This window comes from Chlamydotis macqueenii, chromosome 5, assembly GCF_036417535.1.
Source record: "Chlamydotis macqueenii isolate bChlMac1 chromosome 5, bChlMac1.mat, whole genome shotgun sequence".
Lineage (NCBI taxonomy): Eukaryota > Metazoa > Chordata > Aves > Otidiformes > Otididae > Chlamydotis > Chlamydotis macqueenii.
In genome coordinates, this window is record NC_141560.1 from 55,692,179 (window position 1) to 55,712,333 (window position 20,155).

A 20,155-nucleotide genomic window follows, 5' to 3' on the forward strand; every position below is an offset into this window, starting at 1 on the left:
CAGACTTGAGATGCAGTCATGAAGCCAGAGACACATTCGGTTTGTCGTGGCAAGGTCTCTAGCTACCCCGTAGCTAATTATTATCTTTTACGAAATGCTTTCATAATTTTGTCCTGCAAATGCCCTCATAGAACTGTGTAGGTATAGCGTTGGAATGCTGGCCAGATTTAAACTGATTCTTATATACAGCTGTGTTCACTGAGGTAGTACCAAATCAGGAAGTGCAGGAGCAGGTACGTGGCTTTCCACTTGATTTCTTTTGGAGAAAGCTGACAGCTGAGAATTGCTACATTTTGGGGTGGAGGGAGAAGGTAAGCTGCCAACTGTACAGCAGATGTGTCATTCTCAGTTCAGGATTAAAGAGATGAAGACTTCTGGCTTATTTGTTGCAGTGTTCAAGTCTGAACTTGAACTGAATAAAACTTCTGAAATAAAAAGTATTTGTTTGGAAAGAGAATTTAGCATGTTTTGTCCAACAATGTTGGTTGTACAGCATACAACAAGAGGACCTTGTTGGAAAGAACAAAAAGAAAAAAGCCAAAATGAGGCTTATACTTACCAAAATGTGATTATATTTTATTAATGTGCATATAAGTATGTAAGACTTCATTCCGTAAGACATCTGAGGTGGGCAGTTTTGCAGAAATGCACATAGATTCTTGGGGTGGGCCCTGCCATTTTCACACTCCCGCTGTCTGAATAAGTCATCTGAAGACTTTAGACCAATACAGTCTGCCCTTCCATTTGAAATTTGAAGGGTATGGATTTGAGGGGATAAAAAGCAAAAGGGAATGCCGATAAATCACAATCGTTCTCTGTCCCAAAGATACTCCTGTTCATAGCTAATTCAATTACGTTATTAACCATATTAAAAGCCATTTATATTGATTACAAATGAAGGCTATAGAGGAATAAAGATTTATTTCAGTGTGAGAGTAAGGTACGTTTGAAATTGTTAAAGCATCTGATGGTGTGAATGGAAGCTTGTAAATGTTACTGTGCTACACAGTACTTTGGCCAAGTTGAGACCGTAAAGGATAGTAATGTATTTATTACTATCTATGTTTTGAGAGTGTTTTGGATAGATTCTGTGCAAGAGAAGTGATTGAGTTGTTGATGACACTGATAGTTGCTGGTATTTTTCCAAGATGAACTGCTGAGGATTACAATAAGTAAATAAAGAATGTAGCTAGCAGTTGAGAGAAACAGGCAATGGTGACAGGGATGCAATGGTGCCAGCTCTGTGGGACTGTCTGGAGCTGGAGTGTAGGACACAGGGATTATTAGTTCAGGGCCACTGTAGATGAATACTCAATATTAAGAGCAGGAATTTGTGTGAGTTTCAGTTTTTCCTATCTGAAAAATAAAGATTTTGTCTAATTTTCTTAGAGATGCTGAAAGGATTCATGAGGTCATTTGTTAGTGAAACATTGAGATTTTTTGAATGGAAGAGTTTGACTTAAACAGGTGGAATTTTTTGTGGCATTTTATTATTTTTTTTTTTTTAATTCCCTGTAGATTGAAATTTGTTATGTGTTCTCTTATGTGTGTGTGTGTATATATATATATGCATATTTTTACCAAGATATAGTCTTTCTTTTTCCTAGTTAGAAAATGTACTCCAAATGAAAAGCTGTTTACTTTTTTTTTCCTATCCAGTTTTAGAAAAAAAACCAAAACACTATATTTTATAATTAAGTTAGCAACTTTCCTCCTCTGCTAGAGGCCTACTGTAAGGAAGAAGGTGATGCAGTGATGAAAAGGGATTTGAAAATTTTGCCTCTTGACATTTTGGCTTTTTTTGGTGAAAACTTATGAGTCATTCACAAACAAGCCACCTTAACAAATGTACTGAAGTCAAAAGCGACTTCTTTGTCTTCAGTGACACAGACAGCTTCTCTGACCTGCATTTTTCAACATACGACAATGATATCAGACTATTTTAAGTTAGAAAACAACTACTGCAGAAATAGTTTTAAACATATACCTTTTCTTCTAAACTAACCTTGTATTCAAGCCAGTGGAAGCAAGGCGTAACATTCAGAATCTGTTATCCTTTGTTTTATTCCGGAGCAGAATGAGATGATTAATACTACAGATGATATGAAAATTTTAATTACATAACTGTCATAGTTTAGCCCCACTTGGGAGCAGACTATGCAGTCTCTTTCTCACACCCTCCACCCTCTAAGAGAATATAAAAAAAAAAAGCTCGAGGTTTGAGATAAGGACAGGGAGAGATTCTTCAAGTTGCCATTATGGGCAAAACAGACTTGACTTCGGTAAAAGCTGTTCATTTATTACTAAAAACAAAGCAGGATAATGAGAAAGAGAACAAAGTAACTTCCCTGCCCCCCACCTCCGCTTCCTGGGCTTAACATTATCTCTACCACCTTCCCCCCTCCGAGCAGCTCAGGGGGGAAGAGGGAATGGGGGTTACGGTCAGTTCATCACGTGTCACTTTATGCTGCTCCTTCCTCCTCGGGGGAAGAACTGCTCACATTGCTCCCTTGCTCCAGGGTGGCATCCTTCCCATGGGCTACAGTCCTACAGCAACTGCTCCAGCACAAGTCATTTTTTCCACGGGGTGCAGTCCCTCAGGAACAGCTGGCCCAGCATGGGCCCTTCCCGGGCCACAGCCTCCTTCAGGCATCTGCCTGCCCCAGTGTGGGTTCTTCCATGGGCTGCAGGTGGATCTCTGCTTCTCCCTGGGCCTCCATGGGCTGTGGGGGGACAACCTGCTCCACCATGGTCATCACCACAGGCTGCAGGGGAATTCTGGCCTGGAGCAGCATTACTCCTCCTGCTCCTTCTTCACTGACCTTGGTGGCTGCAGCCGTTCCTCTCACAAGAAATTCTTCACAATTGGCTCAGGGAGATGACTCTCAGGTTCTCTTCACATCTCATCTCCTTTCCACTTCTTGCAGCTGGGCTGGGCCCAGTCAGCCACCTGGTAGGCCAGAGGGTGAGGGCTGCAAGGCCCACAGGGCTCCCAACTCCCCCTCTCTGCTCCTGCTCAGCTTCTTCACGTTTTCTCTCCTTTTTTTTTTCTGTTTTCCCCTTCTTAAATACATTATCGCAGAGGCGTTATCATGGAACATTCTGCTACCAATCGGCTCGGCCCTGGCCAGCAGTGGGTCTGGCCTAGGCCCAGCCGAGCTCGCTGAACAAAGGGGAAACAACTTCTAGCAGCTTCTTACAGAAGCTACCACCATAGCCCCCTCTCACCAAATAAAAATAATGCACTATAAAATGTGGGGGTTTTTCTATTATGAGTATTGTATTGATTTGGAATACGCAGCCTTAGGAGAACTTTCCCCTTCCCATGTAATAGAAATTGTTTAGTCTTTTGACCAAGTCCAAGGATGACTTTTCTACATTGTGGTCTGCATTTTTTAAAAATTAAGTAAGGTCAGAGAATCAAAGTGCTTCATCACTGACAGGAGATCTGATGAAAAAATAAAATCTAAACACTGCTGTTAGGCCAGATCAGCTGTACTTTAACTGTTCTTCAGTTCATCCACCCTTCCTAGGATAAATAGGAGAAAGAAAAATTAGAAAACTAAGTTCTGTATGTTTTGTAAATTGATTTCTGTTCAGATGCGAAGCATAGATTTTTGACTTTCAGAGCCATAAACAGTTTGGGCCTCATAATTTTTCATCACCTTTCTAATGTAGCTGTTACTGTAGCTGGTTTTTTTTTTGTTACTGTACTCTAGTTTTTAAAAGTCTTAACTGAATTGATTACTTCTCATTTTTTCTTAAAAGAAAATATATATAGCTTGGCCTGATGATCATACCGTTGTCCAGAGCTTGATTGTCCTCATGTCCTCATCTTTGTGTGTTCATTTAAAGTGATGTTTGGACACGGATTCACAAGTCATCTTTTGAAAAATTTTCAGTAGAAAACACAAAATGCCAAACATCTTATTTCTTCCTTCCTTTAGTCTCAGGTTTGCTCCTTGTAGCTCTGTGAGTGAGTACTGAGAGAGATTTTGTGGTTGTAACTGACACGCTGTGTTTGCACAAAGCTAGTGCTCTGCAGCCTGTTAGCTGAATGCCTTGGCACAGGTATGGCAGAGGAATGGGCTGCGGGATCTCAGTCGTACCATTGTCACCTGGCTTTTACTGTGAACTGGTAAAAGCTGGATGGCAGGGGCATCTGCTCAGAAACCTGTTGTTGTTTACAGCCTGTCCTGTTAGGTTTGTGCTAGCTCCAGACAGCTGGGCTGCTCAGGTGATTTCCTGTGCTGTCCTGGGCTGCAGGTAAATTTTGTCTTGAGAGTCTGCAGACTCTCACGGAGGTGTCAGGTGAGGTGTAACTCCTAGGGAAGAGCCCTAGAAGTTGGAGTTGGCATTCTTCCTGTCTCCTAAGTGTCGGGACGTTTCACGGAAATGACACACGCAGCTCACCTGACTTCTCAGCAGAGCTGAAAGCAGCATGCTGCTTGGCGGTAAACAGACCTTGTGGAAACTACCTAGTAAATCTGCCCTTTGGTATTTCCTTCTGACTGTTGAATCTACATTACTGGTTTATATGCTATAGTACCAAAGAAAAAGTCAATCTTTTTTTCTGATTATTACTGTTATCTTAATCCTCCATTAAGATGTGTGCTTATGTCTACTGAAATGTGTGTAATCTAGTGCAGGTTGGCCTCAAGACAAACGGAATCCATTTAATATTATAATACATTGCCAGAATATTTTATTATTATATATGCGGTCTTCTAGTCCAGATGTTGCCTGGCTGCCAGAAGAAGTACACTCAAATATTTTAATTATGTCATCCCTTGGGTATGGCAAATGTGCTCGTTTCTAGAGCTGCTGTATCTGTGCAGCTGGCAGAGCATCAGTACCCTGACCAGTTGAGAGGAGAGATTCAAACAAAGGAGACATTGTGGAAAGGAGACAAGAGGGAATATGGACAGCTCTTTGCTTGGAGAAGCCAGGAGTAACTGTAAGGATGGGTGGTGTACCTTGGGTTCCTAAAGCAATTGCAGTAGCAAACTGTGCTGAGATTGGAAAACAACAGGCAGATTATTCATCCAGAGATTCTCACTGTCTTTTTCATGGACTGATAGGCTTTCTTTGTTTTTGAAATAGTTTTGCCCATGTGCGTCAAAACTGAGGTTGCAGTAGAACACAAACCATTACCTGGTACCTGTGATTTCCACTTACTGCTCTCTGTCGCTTCCTTGGCAGCATCACTGTATCTTCTCCTTTAGCTTGCAGGGTCAAAGGCCAAGGATTTTATTGAGCTATCAACATTATTTGACTTTCAATAGGAAAGAAAACCCCAAACAAACAAACAAGAAAAAAAACCTCAAACAATGAAGAGCAAGAGTAGGATTCATCACCAGTGCTGCTGCTGTTCAGCTGTGAGTTGGCAGACTGTCCTGGCACTGATGTGTTGTTGAAAGTAGGAGATTGACTTTGCAATGTTATAAATGTTGTAAAAATCGTTGCCTATTTAATTGCCCTTGAAAATGCTATAAATGCTTTGTTACCATGGAATGAAATACGAATCTATTCAGTGAGGTTATTTCTAATATGAAGTGAGTCTCAGTACAGTTTAAAAAACCGCTGCTCCATTATACTTCTTTACAGGTTGTGAAGGCTGGAAACAAAGTTCATAGCTTTGGGAAGAGGGAACAAGCCATCAGAAGAAATCCCAATGTTCCTGTCATAGTAAGAGGCTGGCTACACAAACAGGTATGCATGTAATCATCTGTTTCTGTTCATATACTTCAGTACAGTCATCAAGTAAAACTAAGTGCCTTCCAGGTGACTGAAAAAACAGAAGCTTGAAAGTTGGTGTTGCAGGGCAGTGTTGGGTACTTCCAAAAGCTTCTGTAATGAGGGGTTTGTGCTCAGCAAGTGTGAAAAACAGTTTCTGCATACAGATTTGATTTAGAAGTGGAAGCAATGATAAATGGACATTGCCATCATGGTCAAATGTTGAAACTGTAACTTTGTTCTCTAAATCTATTTATTTTCCCTGCTTTATCCTGCTGGCTTGCTGCTATACTGATCTCAGTCTCCCTCAGAGCACACTATAAACCCAGGGTTGACTGTGAAGGCTTTATTCCATCTGCTTGCTTATGCCCTTATACCCTGATCAAAGGGTTAGTTCCAACTTACATGCCTTTTGTTCTCCAGAAGCATTAGGGAGAAAATGAAGGGAAACAGGGACCCATTCACCACTCATCACTGTCACCAAGACCAGTATCCAAGCAAAGGCTGGGTTATAGGATTTCATCCAACAATCAGAATTTCACAGCTGCTGCATCTTGAACTCTGAAGTTGATAGAAGCACATCCTTGAGTGCAAAAAAGTAAATTAAGCTGTTTGTTGTATGAGAATAATTCCCTGCTTCTAATTTGACAGTCAGCATCCATCAGATTATCACCAGAGATCCAACAGCTAGGTTTAGGGATGAGCAGGAGAATGCCGAAATCTATGGCTTACAGTTATGATTCTATATGTACAGGAAAGTGAATTTGCTGACAGCCATCCACTTCTTTCTGCATGGAGAGATGTATTCTGCTATCACCTCTGTTGACATCCACTACCCAAGTCCATTAGTTTTCAGGACAGAATCAGAACTCAGACACAGTATGTGTTGACAGCATTGTACCAAGAAAAAGGAAAGGGAAGAAAGTCCTTGCATGCTTAATACAACTGCAGAAGGAAGGGAAATAGTATTTACAACATTCCTCTAGCTATTTCCTTCTCTCCTGTTAGGTCTACTTGCAAGCGCTTAAGGGCTGAAGATAGTCTCTATAGTGATGGTCTCATCAAAGCCTACCTCAGCTGAATAAGTTGTACATGCTTAGGTTACAATCTGACAAATTTACAAGCTTCTAAAATTAATTTAAATGTAAATATGACTCATTTTGACAAGCTGATATATATTATATAGAGAGATGTATTTATCTCCACAGACATGTTATATTATACTTCATTAAAATTGGCACATTTTGCCCCCTTTTTATTTCCTAAGGAACGTTTAATTAAATTACATTATAGGCATGAGTAACATGAGAGATTGGCTATAGAGTTACAGGGGATCGTTGTCTGAAATGGGAGGTCATACTTCACAGCTGTATAGTGATTTTCACCTTGGTCTACATGCAATCCTTGCTGGAGTTTGTACCACCCAGATCTGTACTTTGTTTCTTTACTGCAAGATAAGTCTGTCTGGATGAAATATGTATTGGTTGTGTATAACGTTAATCTGAATGCCATTGGGGGTGCAAGTTTAATTACTTAATGAAAATTAGCAGTTTGAATATTCTACCCTGATTATTTTATAGCTGGATATTCTGCCTCTTGTCTTTCTTAGTACACAATATTTTGCTAAAATATGAACTGCTTGCTTTTGCAATTAATACCATATTTAGGCAAACTTCTGGTTAGCTGCTCACTGGTACAGCATTGTATGATAAGCTCTTAACTTTCCTTAAATGAAAAGAGTATCCCATTTCTTGCATTTCAGGATAGCTCTGGAATGAGATTATGGAAAAGACGGTGGTTTGTGCTTGCTGATTATTGTTTGTTTTACTACAAAGGTGAGTAGATACTAGCTTTTCTGAGTTAGTCTGTAAGAGTTCACCTGTTCAAATCACATTGCAAGCGTAAACCAATTGAACTCTTCAGATCTAGTTAGGTACTCTGAGAAGATGCTTTGTGAAACAATTACTTATCCATATGTTTTGAATGCACAGCAGATTTCAGGCAGAGTTGGGGAATAAGGGAGTGCTGTATGATCCTTTGTCATGTAACTTAACTTTTATATATGCCAAGGTTTACATTGCAAAACATTTGGCAGCACTACCAGTTTAAGATTTATGCCATCTCTGGTCTGCATTGTTTTACCTACTTGCTCGCACTTGGACAGCTGATTTTTTTGAGAATGCACTGTGGCCAGATCAGGGCATTAAATCAGCTTCAATCCAAGGGACAACATAAGAGTGAGGAACTTGGAATCCAGTATTTCTACCAAAAAAGATTAGATGTGATCTTAGGCTGAACTAGGAATAATGGCATTACATAAGGTTATTTTGAAGTTTTGAATATTGTGTAGTGTGTTACAATATTTGGAAAGCAAACTCAAATTCATATTTCTAGGCCCTGCGTTTCTGCTGATAATCACTTTAGAGCCAGTAGTAATAGAGGTTTCCTAATTACAGCAATTAGCCCAGATCTAAAATGCTAAATGGAAGGTCCGTCATGTTATGCAGTTTGTCAGAGTTCATTTGTCATAATAAGCTTTATTCTCAAAGCACATTCTTCTATCTAAACTTAAAAAAATCACCACCTCCCCCCCAAAAAAACCCCAACAAACTGATTTAAAAAAAAAAAACAACAGTTTTGTTTCTTTAAAAATAAAACATTTTTCTCCATATGTTTTTGGTGTTAAATCATAGGAAAATGCAGGTCAGAAGGGACTTCAGGAAGTGTCTTGTCTAACTGTCTAGTGAAAGCAGGGTCAGGAAAGAAGTCAGCCCAGGTTGCTCAGGGCTTAATCCAGTCAGTTGTTGAAAACCTCCAGGGGTAGTGATGGCACAACCTCCCTGGTTGGCCTGTTCCACTACTGCTCTGTCCTCACGAGGAAAATTCTGTTCCTTATACCCAATCTGAACTGTTCTTCTTTCTACTTAATGCTTGTTGTCTGTGTGTCTGTAAATGGAAATGTATTGTTACCACACTGAAAAGTCTAGGTAATTATATTCTATTTTTTTATTCAACAGACAGCAGAGAAGAATCTGTTTTGGGTAGCATACCATTACCTAGTTATGTAATATCTCCAGTTGGACCTGAAGATCGCATAAATCGCAAATTTTCTTTTAAGGTACAGTTACAAAGCTTATTAGCGAATCATATTTTTAAATGTTTATTTCCATTAGAAAAGATGCTGTTGTAAACAGAAACATCATCTGCTTTCCTCCTGTATTTATTTTTTTTTTTAAGTAGGCATTTACTGACTGCCTGTTCAAATGTGACATAGCACTTTTTTTGCTTGTGAATTCATATTCATATGTTGGTTACTATGCAAGTGTCTTTAGAGCTTAATATTGTGTCTGTGAGTAAAGATTCTGTTTCTAAAATTAGCAGTTAGTATTGATGAGTTGTTCTGGTACTGTTTACAAATGGAAAGAAAAGTTGTCATTTTTCTTTATAAGGTACTTGATCTCATAGAGGACTGATGGTTTCTTTGTTTTGTTGTGTATTTTTTTTAAGTAAAATAAGCAGTTAAGTTCTCGCCATTAGAAAAATGGCAATGCTGTAGCTTTTGATGGATAATTTCCTCATTTTAAGGGGAAAAAGTAACCAGGTTTTTTCCGCTTTTTTGGGGGGAGTGAATAGTCGTCTGAAGTGACATGAAGTTTTTTAAGAAAAAAAAACCCTCTTGTTTGAGGTTAGTTTTCTTTTGTTTTGTTTTTTTAAATTAATTGTATAATTTACAGTTCTGTTCTTTGTTATAAAAACCTGCAAAAATTAAATAAAACATACATGCCTTCTTGACAGTGGAGAAACCCGACTCCAGTTGATTGTCTGAGCTGCAGCACTAAGGCAAAGTTTACGAACTTCAGTGTATGCTGCAGATTGAAATTCTACTGATACTTGGAGGAGAATCTGTTTTTCTATCAAGCAACTGAGCTATATACTTAAAAAAAAAAAAAAGAAATCATGTTTTGATCAGGTATACCTTAGGAGATCTAGAAGGAAACTTTTAAGTCTTTTCTCTGCTGAAATTACGAAGAACATGTTCTCAGGTTCTCTCTCTTGCATTTTGATTTTTGAGGTGTTTTTAAATTGTAGATGGCCTTTTGTTGCTTTGGGTTCTATTTTCAAGTCGATAATGGCTTTGAATTTATTAAACAAACACTAACTTGGGAAAGGTGTTTTATAAAAGACCCAATGCACTTTGTGTAAATGTTCATTGTACTTTCTCAAATGCATTGAACTTGCGATAGCAGGAGAAACTACAAAGGAACCTTTGTGTAAGAAAAATATTCCACTCCAATACTTAATAAGTGTAATTCATCACCCCTCCTCTTCTAGAGCTTTTTCCTAGGAAGAAGCACATACTAAAAGAGTAAGACCCTGTGTACTTCCAGGTTTCTGCTTCTCTTAAATAACTGTCACTGCAGACTGGGGAAGGAGATCGAGAAAGTAGCGATAGTACCTAGTTGCTTTAGAGTTTTTTTTTAAAATCTGCTTTTTATTTTATTGAAAGGGTACTTGTAAATTTTAATCAAATACATATGTATATGGATTGTTAACCAGTTTAACACTATCAGTGATAAGGGGAAAAAAAAACAAACCCTGAGAGTGTGTGTGTATATATGCACACACGTGTGTGGTTTCCAAGCAGTATGTTCTGTAGGCAAGCTCTCAAGTCACCACTGCCAAGTTTTGCCTCTTCTTTCCTGGAGAGTAGAATCCGTAGTTGTCATCATGGTTAAATATTTTCAGAAGCAATTGCAGATTTCCCCTGTTTCTTTTTGAATATCATGCCTGTATGAGCTCTACCAAGTCTTTAATCTGAGTCTTTTTCTGAAAATCAGCATGAGCCAATAACCTGAGATTTTCAACATACAAAAATCTATATTAAAAACCCACCGCATACATTTTGTGTATTAGTTTGTTAGGCCAATTGTAACTCTACTTCAGACTTTAATGCTTGACTGCAGACTTGATGCTGCTATTTCATTTTATTTAGAAACAAATCCTAGGGCATTAGGAGGATTTAGTAAGATTCCTGTAGCATGGACCCCATCCAACATTGACATTTGATGGTCCTGGTGTCGGCTGTGGGCACAAGGTGGCAGGAGCACAGCTGTACTGGCATTCCATCACTCACCAGCCATTACCTTTATCTAATCTGTTCAGTACACTTTGATATCCAGAGCGTAGACGGACATTCTGTCTCATGACGTAGTGCAGCCAGAAATAGAAAACACAAACAGATTAAGCCCCAAATAAAGACAGGACATTTTCACGTTGCAGTCCTGAATGAGTGGGAGAATGTGCCATGTTACTTTTTACATTTGGCCTGTCATTTATTCAGATTGTTGTAAATCCTCTGTTACAATAGAGGTATTGGCTCCTGTTTAAAATGTCTGTTTGAAGTAACAGTGAGGTTTTGAAGCTTGGGAAGCAGTCAAACTATGGAAAAATTTCAACATCTTGGTTTGTAAAACTAAAGGAAGGAAATTTACTTAGCACATACATGGATGCTTTTTGCATATGATTCAGTTAGAAGAAGGTTTGTAAAACACATGCTTGCTAGCATGTTAAACCCTACTAACTGTTAAAATGTGCAGCATAGGAGTTGTCAAAATTATTTTCCCATCATCATCCTCTCTAAGGCCCAGCTTTAAGCTTTTCTGTCTCTTTGGGTGTTTAAAAATTACAAACTTACAGAACTGCGTACAGACTGCTGAAATACAATAAAAAACCTACCTTGAAGTGTAGTAGTATGTATGTTAAATTGTTTTGTTTAGAAATTCTGCTAGTAAGTACTTGTCTGGATGAATTTTTCACATTTTTTATTTGTCCCCAGCAAACTGCTGTGACTAGATGTAAGCTACCGTCATTAAGCTGTGTGACAGCCTTTTAGAACTCGGGATCCTTACTGCATATTTAGTTCAGTAGCTAACATCTTAAAGATATCTAATTAATCTAATTGCTATATTTTTTAATACAGTAATTTTTTGCTGATACAAATGTGAGGAAGCACAAATCCAATGTATAGACCTTAATGTGAAAAAATTTACACAACATTAAAATGTAGCTGGAAATACTCCCTGTGATTAATAGATAATTGATTGTACTTTTTAGTAATACAACAATTTTAAACATTAATAGTATCAATTTATGAAGGTTCATGGTGTCGCAGTCTCATTAGAAGCCTCGTTGTCCTTAGTCATTAAAATTATTTTTAATTTTCTTATATGTGTTAAAATACATGAGAGAATACTGAAACTAAACTCATTTATATGAATCTGGCAGTAACAGAAATTGAGACAATTGGAAGGCCTACCAACGTTTACCATAAAGAAAACAACAAAACTTACTGCAAACGCAACATATGCCCATATATTTTGTATTTAGATGCATGTCCTGCTACCAAATGAAGTCTGTTAAGGATGTTCTAATGTTCCTGTAAGAGGTGGGAAGTAGCATTGGAGATACAAATTACTCCTTTTTATTTTTAATACTACCTCTTAAATTTTTTCATTGTGGGGCATTCAGAGCCTAGGAAGCCAGGCCAAATCAGTACTTCCAGAAGATGCTACTACAGCTTGTTTTTAAACATCTTTTCATTATTGACACCTGAAGACTTGCTGATGGAAGTATCTGTTCATTGCTTAGGCCTTCTGGGGCCAGGACAAACGTCTTATATGTTTCTTTGATCTCACTGGTTTTCCAAAAAAAACTTTGACGTAGTTTGTTCCTTTATGTTCTCTGGAAGCTTCCTTAGGCTCCCATGTTGCTTATAAAGCTTCTCTGGGTCTGAGGAGTCAGGTGAAGAAATGCCAAGGGCTATAAATTTGAGAGGTGCCATTTTAGAATTTGGAAGAGGGAAGGTTGTAGCTTCCAGAAGTCCTGAAAAAGCTCAATATTATTTGAGGGTAAAAGATGATTTAGATTGTCATGTGCTGCTGTTGTGTTTATTGTGAAGGCTGAAAGTATTATTCCAATTTTTCCTCATAAATGCTTCATAAATATTGAACTTCTGAGAATTTCCTGTATTTTTTAGCTTATTGAGAGAATTAACTTTGAAAGATAACAACATTACTGTTCCCCTCCCCATCCCTCTCTCCTGTGAACTGTGACTTTTTCTATCCTAGGAATTTGGGTTATTGGAGGTGAACAAACAGCTCTAGGCATTAGTTAATTTTAGTATAGTCTTTTGTTAAATATTTTCTTTGGAAACATGAATCTTTTAATGATTTTAACTTGTTTAACTTTTTGTCCTTGTCTTGTCCTGTTGATATGCTCTTGGGGTTTACTCTCCATTTCTCCTTCTGTACATTATGGGAAAGAGACTGCTTTTCTTCTCAATCTATCCACATTAAGGCATCTGAATGCATGAATAGGTACCAATATTATTTTTTTCCCTGTTGTGTGTATGGTGTACATGTACGCATGTGCTGTGTTTTAGGCTTTTTAGTATGCTGTAGTCATCCTAATAGCTATTGCTTTAAAAAAAAAAACAAAAACCAAAACTGCTAACTTCTGTGTCTGCTAGCAGTGACAGCTACAGCACATTGGCACAAAGTGGCTTTCCTGCATATAAGACACGCTACTAATAAATAACTGAAACATATTTGAATTTTCCTTTAACCAGTATTATATATTACGAACTTCAGCACATTGTGTTTGTTGATAATAACACACCGTCTCCATTATCCTTTCTGAAGCTCAGAATGTTTATGGCTGTGAGAGCCTGTCTCTCAAGGGAGAATAGTGCAACATACTTTGCATTTTTATACCATTTTCACCTACAGCCTCCTAGGCAATACTTTCAGCTGTGTTCATCATGCACCGCTGAAAGAGAACCTGAAAGGCAGACGGGTTATGTTGATCAGGATGTACAGATGAATTAAGACAGACAACTGTTAAATCCATTTATTGATGCGGTACGCATTCTCCGCAGTTAGTTACCCAACGTTCTGGGTTTTTTTCAGCAAGTAAATAACCAGTAAATGGTAGAGTCCTATTGCCTCATCTGCAGTAGGGCATACGTAGTCTGCTTTTCTGCAGAAGTTGCTTCACTTCTGAATTCTAGCATCTTCTGAGGGCTCAGCGTGGTCTGTGACATAGTCACGAGGTGTAGTGTTAAAACCATGGATTTCCTTTGCTCTGGAGCTGCCAATTTTTGTTCTGTTCTTACACTGGATGCTACCCATAAATGCTTCTAAGTCATCTTTGTTTTGGCCATTTGTAATGGTCCCAAAATGAAAAAAAAAGAAAGAAACAAACAAACAAAAAAACCCCTCAGTAGCAACAAAGAAAACTCCAACCCAAAGAATTCAACCAGGCAAACATGAAAAAAATCCTTTGATTCCTAAATACCCAACTGATCAGAGCTACTCTTTCATGTAACTCAGTCCTGTTTTCCTGTGTTAAGGTAGGCAGCTAATGGTGGGGAGGGAGAAACCATCCTGTATTCCCCTACCAGCCAACACTATTGGGAAGCATAGACTCTTTGGAGCAGGGGAGAGTCTTCGGCTTCTCTGTGTCACCCTTTCCTCCTCTTCCTTCTCCTTCTCTTGGCTGTTGTGTTGCTGTCTCAGTCTTTCCCCTGCGGGTCTGATGGCAGGCCAGGGACTGACCCTGTGGGAGTGTGTTACCTCAAAGCAAACTGAGGCTTCCTTGCTTGAGATGCAGAAGGGAAAGACCACTTTTCACACTTTTATAAGAACAGGCTGCAATAAAAAGGGAGTAAATTTTCCACAAAACTTTCCACTATGATGGCAAGCAAATATTTTGCTCTTCAGGGTTGTTGATACAAGTCTCTAAGATTATGGTCATTTGGGAAATTCAGAGTAAACAACTGAAATAACAACATTTAGAGAGGGCCACACTGGATTAAATTGCCCGAGTTTTGTCAAAACTTGCTGTGTTTCTGAAGCTATCTGTGATTGCAGAGTGTTTGTTTTTGTTTTTTTTTTTTTTAATTTGGAATAACAAGACGAGTCATTTAGGGAGGATTTGTGAAATATGTTTAACCTTTAAAAGAAGCGATAGCCAAATTAAAAAGTTGAGATAATTTTTTTCCTTTTAAAAATCCATTGTCTTAGCAGTGTTTCATGCCATTTGCTTTTGTATGTGATAGCAGATTTAGTTTTATAAAAGTAGTTTAAATTACTAATTTTATTTTGATATCATTACAAGTGCTTTCAAGCCGAGTATACTGTCTTCAGTTTTTTGGAAAATAAGGAAATGAATCTCTCCCTACTAATCTGAAGCACATCTGTAAAGTAACTTTAAGGAAATACATTTTTTCAGAACTGATATGACTTAGTAATATCTACACTATCACTTATACAAATGTGGATGAGATGTGATTAAATTCAACTAGCCTAGAGTTACAAAGACATTCCATATTGAATACATTTGAATATTGAATGTATTTATAGAAGAATTTCCAAATACCTCTAGTTTGTAGTGGAATTTCATGAAGTATTTTGGTGTGCAGAGGTACTTGTCAGTATTTTTTGTTCTGTGATGATTTCACCAGTATTACTAACTTATCAGTAAGTCTTGTCATTTTGCAGCTAATACAGAGGTTCAAGTGCACGCTTTAACAAAAAGATCTTAACATGCATTATAATAAATTCTTAAGTAAGCAGTTTAATTGCTTGAATTGTAAGATTTTTGTCTGTGTTTTGTCTGAATAAATTGTTTTATTAAATGAGCTGGGAAATTGGCTTACTTATGCATGTCTCAGAATTTCTTTAATTTGTTTTGTATGATGTTTATGGCAAATGGAATTTATATGTTAAGAGAAAATGAAAAGCTTAAATTTCCTGCTATGAAAAACAGAAGCGCTGCACTTTTAGCTTAATAGTGTGAGAAAGAGGTAGAGGAATTTTGGTAAAAATCACAGAGTGCTGTTTGAGTTTGCTCCACTACAGCCTGTTGTGGGCAGTGTAATAATTTTCCCCCAAATTCAAGAAAAAGTCAAAAGATCTGGAAAATTATTTAAAGATATCAGGAAAGTTACAGTAAATTTTTTTTTGGGGGGTGGGGTGGGACGGGGAATGAAAGAGCTCTCTGACTTTTTTTTTTTCTTTTTTTTTTTTTTTTTTTCCCCCTTACAGGCTGTTCATACAGGTATGCGGGCATATATTTATAATAAGAATTCTGTTATTGGCTCTCAGGCAGAGCATTCAGGGATGCGGACATACTACTTCAGTGCAGACACCCAAGAAGATATGAATGGCTGGATCCAGGCTATGAATCAAGCTGCTCTTATGCAAACACGCTCTTCACTGAAAAGGCAGGTGGAATACACAAAGTGTTAGGTTTTAAAATATTTTGAAATATATTTTGTATGTGTATACATATACAAAAATCAGATTGGTGGTGATTCTTGGAAGTTGTATTTGTAAACGTGTGCATGAAACTCTAATTTTAAAGAAATAATTCTTTTTAATTTATGTTCTGTTGCAAATCAGTTAGCTAGCATTAATTAAAAAAACCTGATGTTCAATATTTGTGTCTGTGCACAAATTGTGTGCCCACATTTAGTGACATGGATTTATTTCTGTATATATACAATTTTTTTAGGGAATTTCAGTTTAAAAGTTACAGTTTTTGTGAGCAAATTCGTACACATGCAACAGCCGGTTGGCAGCCTTGAGGAAAGATAAGTAAAAAAGAAAAGACAGGAAAGTAACAAATTGCTTCAAATGAGTGTTTAGAAGTAGGATTAAAATGCTATTGAAGAGGGAAGAGAATGTTAAAGATGGGTAAATCGTAAGTGCATAGAGTTATGGATATTAACTAATTGATGCAGGTATTAACTGCCTTTTTTTTTTTTTTTTTTTTTTTTACTTTGGTGGCCCTTAGTACTTGTACGAGTTTTTAATGTTTTTCTTGGTGAAGAAAAAAAGCATTGTCACAAAAGGAGTATGTGCTTTGTCCCATTGTTCTTAGTTAGTGCTGGAGGCAAACAAATTCAGCTGTGCCTTCATGTGCTTCCAGTTTTTCCCTCATCTTAAAATTGATGTAGCTTCATGATATTTTGACTTTAGGAATATGATTCTTTCCCTACAACTGCTTGTGAAAGAAGATTTTTATACTGTGAGACAACCCTGATTTTAACCCATGGGGCTTGTGAGGATTACAATGTCACAGTGCAGTTTCTCAGAGTATCACTACTCTTGCTTTTGGGAAAGCAAATATAAGCAAAGGATCAACATATCTTCCAGAGCTTTGCATTCTATGTGATTCTGTGTTCAGATTTTCTGGATTTCATTTAAATTTCCAGTAACATGTAACCCATTTCCTGTTTTTTTTCTTTATCTTCTTCATAAGAATAGAAATAATTGAAAGAAAAATTGGGGAAGTCTGGGATGTTAGAAGTATTGATTGAGTGTCCTTCCTCCTAGTAGACTATTCATTTTGAGACACTAAGTAGACTGAGGTGAAAGCAGTTGTTTTATGGCACTTACTGAGAATTCACCTTCCGTAAAGTTTTAAAGGACCTGAACTTTTTAGTTTCAGAGAAGATGAGGTGCTGCTCTGAGATCGATGACACTCCATTGAATTGTAAGACAAAAATATGTTGTTGAGAAGCTTATCACTACAAGGAGATGAAGAAAATTGCGGATGAAGTACATTATATGTCAAAAGCAACATAAAGCTTTTAGGATCCTTAGACATTTTATAGTCTATTTTAAGTTTAATATAAAGATTTCTGGTATGGAATTTTTGAAATATTTAGATAATAAGGTAAATAGATAAACCAGTGTGCATTGCAGCATGTATTAGGAGCAGTGGAGATTATTTTTTTATGTCGTTGTTTGCAGGAATAGCCCCCAGGTTAGAAAGTCCCTGGACAATGATAGTAGTGACTCAAATGTAGATATTGTTCTCTCCTCTTGGCTAGAAATGACTAGGCCCTAAGGCATCTACAAAGATATGAAAGACTTTTTTGACAGTGAGCAGTTAGCAGTTTGGTTTTGGTTTTTTGGCTTTCAGTGTTTCCCAGGATAGGAAGACTTTATTTTTTTATAGTTGTTTGTACATAATATTACACAGGTTGAACACTTCTTTCGTACAATGTTAATATTTTCAATCATTTTCACAGATGTGTATAAATAATTTCTGCTTCCTTGATAGGACTGTAAAGGTACTTTTGTCTAACTGGGATAACAACTGAGTTTTACTGCGCCTATCTATCTTAACTTCTGTTGAATTTATCACAGCCTGGAGAAGGTGTTTTTGTGGGTATCTTTTCTAAAATGGTAACAAGACCACATGAACTTTTCATCATTAAGCAGTGTTCGTTACTGAAGTTTATTTTCTTTTCAGAGAAACTGAAAAAGTGGATCAGCAAGCTGTTCCCCAAGTCAATCATGTGGATGCCTGTAAAGAGTGTGTGAAGGCAGAGATTACAAATGCAAAAGAAAGTTATCAGAAATCAGCTGAAATGCTTGGATATGATAAACGTGAAGAGATTAGAAGAGAAAAAGAGGAGGAGGAGCGTTATGTCCACAGAAAAGAAACTCTGGAAACTAAGAAAGGAAAGGCTAAGCATGCGTTAACAGAAGCTGATTCATTATTTTCAGACTTAACGAATGCGTCGAGGTCCCAAGTAGCTCAGCCTCAGCCAGCTGAGAAAAATGGAACACTTCCTAGTTCATTAAGTATGACTGCTGGCCTAGTGGAGCAGAATGGTACCAGCTCATATAAAAGAGGGTTTGTTCCCAGAACAAATCCAGATAAACAAGTTCAAAGAAAAAGTAATATGGCTCAAGTGGAGCACTGGGTAAAAGTCCAAAAAGGAGATACAAAAAGGTTAGTAACAGGCCCATCTTTAAATAGACTGCCAAGTGGTGTTTTCTTAAAGAAAGTGCATATTAGTAGTATATTTAATGTAAATCAGAATGATATTTTACAGAGACAGGGTATAACTAAGCCTATTTTGTCTTCCAGTGCAGAATGGTGTTTCAGGGGTTTATCTCATGGGAAAGTCAACATGGGAGTGGCTAATCAAATCCCTTTAATGTTGCCACTGTATTACAAATAGAAAAAGTGAGATTAGAGTGCTTTTTTTTTTCTTTTCTTTTTACTGTTTTTAATCACTATGGATGCTTAAAACTTTTTAAAATTTGCTACAGTTGAAGAGTGCAGCCCTCAGTTACCTCTCATTCATAAACAACTACAGAATATAAATTACAGATAATCTTTTTTCCACTTTAAAAGTAAAGAATGCTGATATTTTTGTTTTCCTCCCTTCTGTTCCTGTGCCAAACATCCATTCACTGCTCTATATCAGATCACTGCACTCAAAGTCACAGTGTGTGCATCACATATTGAATGGTCTCCATATATTCATTTAGTTAATGAAGAGGTCCTAGGATGTTTCCATGGTCTCCAGGATTCTCTTCTCCCTCTTCAGTCCCTGAGAATTACATAAATTGTACCACGAGATAGAATGCACACTGGAATGCTTTTGTAATTTGAAAATCTCATAATTGCTTTACTTTCAAAGTGTGCAGTCAGATTAGGTACCAGTTGAAAAAACGAAGTGACATATATGTGCATCTGTTAAGAATGTCACCTTGTGTCAACTGGCAGGAAAGAGAGTTGTCCTCTATGCTGCATGTGAGGATTTTTCAAATATGAGTAACCTACTAAATTAGTACCTTAGAAATTTGCTGAAATCTAATTATAATATAGAACAGTAGAAGGACTTAGCATGTGGTTCTTAGGAGGGAGAAAACTTTCGGGACATTTTTTTTTAATGCTTATTGAAGCTAACATTTGTCATTTTGGATCCAGTAAGAAATTTAAGGCTTACTAATTCTGTTTGGAAGTCCGTTCTTCTACTGTCTTGTCTTTGGAATGACCCTTTAAAGAAGCTTTGATACTATTCAGTTTTATTTAACGTTCTTCTGTGCTGCTAGAGTCAGTTCACTTGCATCTTTTTTGCTTGGATAGCAATCAGTGCTTCACATGGGAATATGACTTTAATGAAAAAAAAAGTATTGGAGATGTTAATTCTTTTTACATGCACAGATGTATTAGTCTAAAATAATACAGAAAGCTGTTGAATTAAGAAAACTTTTTGCTTAAGAAAGCTTCTGTTGATGTTTTTCACACTGACAGTATAGGCAGTGAACAGGCTTGACTGATAGCTGAATAAGTACTGTTTTCTCCCTGATTACTCTTTCCAGTAAATCAACTTTAGGCGTGTATCAGTGTAGTGTTAAGATACTGCTGTTGCAAGTGCCAGCATTTATTCTAGATAAAACCGGCTACCTCAGCTGGAGCTGTTAAGTATTCAGTGAAACTTTACGAGAGTTAGCTGCAGTGATGTAAGCAAAATCTAACTTTATAAATATATATATATTTATATATATATGTATACACACACATAGTAATTTTCTTCTTACCTGAAGAA

General features: G+C 37.4%; 1 protein-coding gene across 7 annotated transcripts in view; it reads left to right on the forward strand.

Moving 5' to 3' along the window:
* Positions 1-20,155, forward strand: part of PLEKHA7 (pleckstrin homology domain containing A7) — a 171,536-nt gene that overhangs the window by 107,597 nt on the left and 43,784 nt on the right. For 6 of the 7 annotated variants that reach the window (XM_086749415.1, XM_086749408.1, XM_086749412.1 and 3 more), the window contains 5 exons: positions 5,608-5,712; positions 7,499-7,571; positions 8,754-8,854; positions 15,843-16,021; positions 18,061-18,546. In XM_086749415.1, the coding sequence (XP_086605541.1) occupies positions 5,608-5,712; positions 7,499-7,571; positions 8,754-8,854; positions 15,843-16,021; positions 18,061-18,546 (944 nt within the window). The remainder of the gene's footprint in view (positions 1-5,607; positions 5,713-7,498; positions 7,572-8,753; positions 8,855-15,842; positions 16,022-18,060; positions 18,547-20,155) is intronic. The other variant, XM_086749410.1, reaches the window with a different exon arrangement.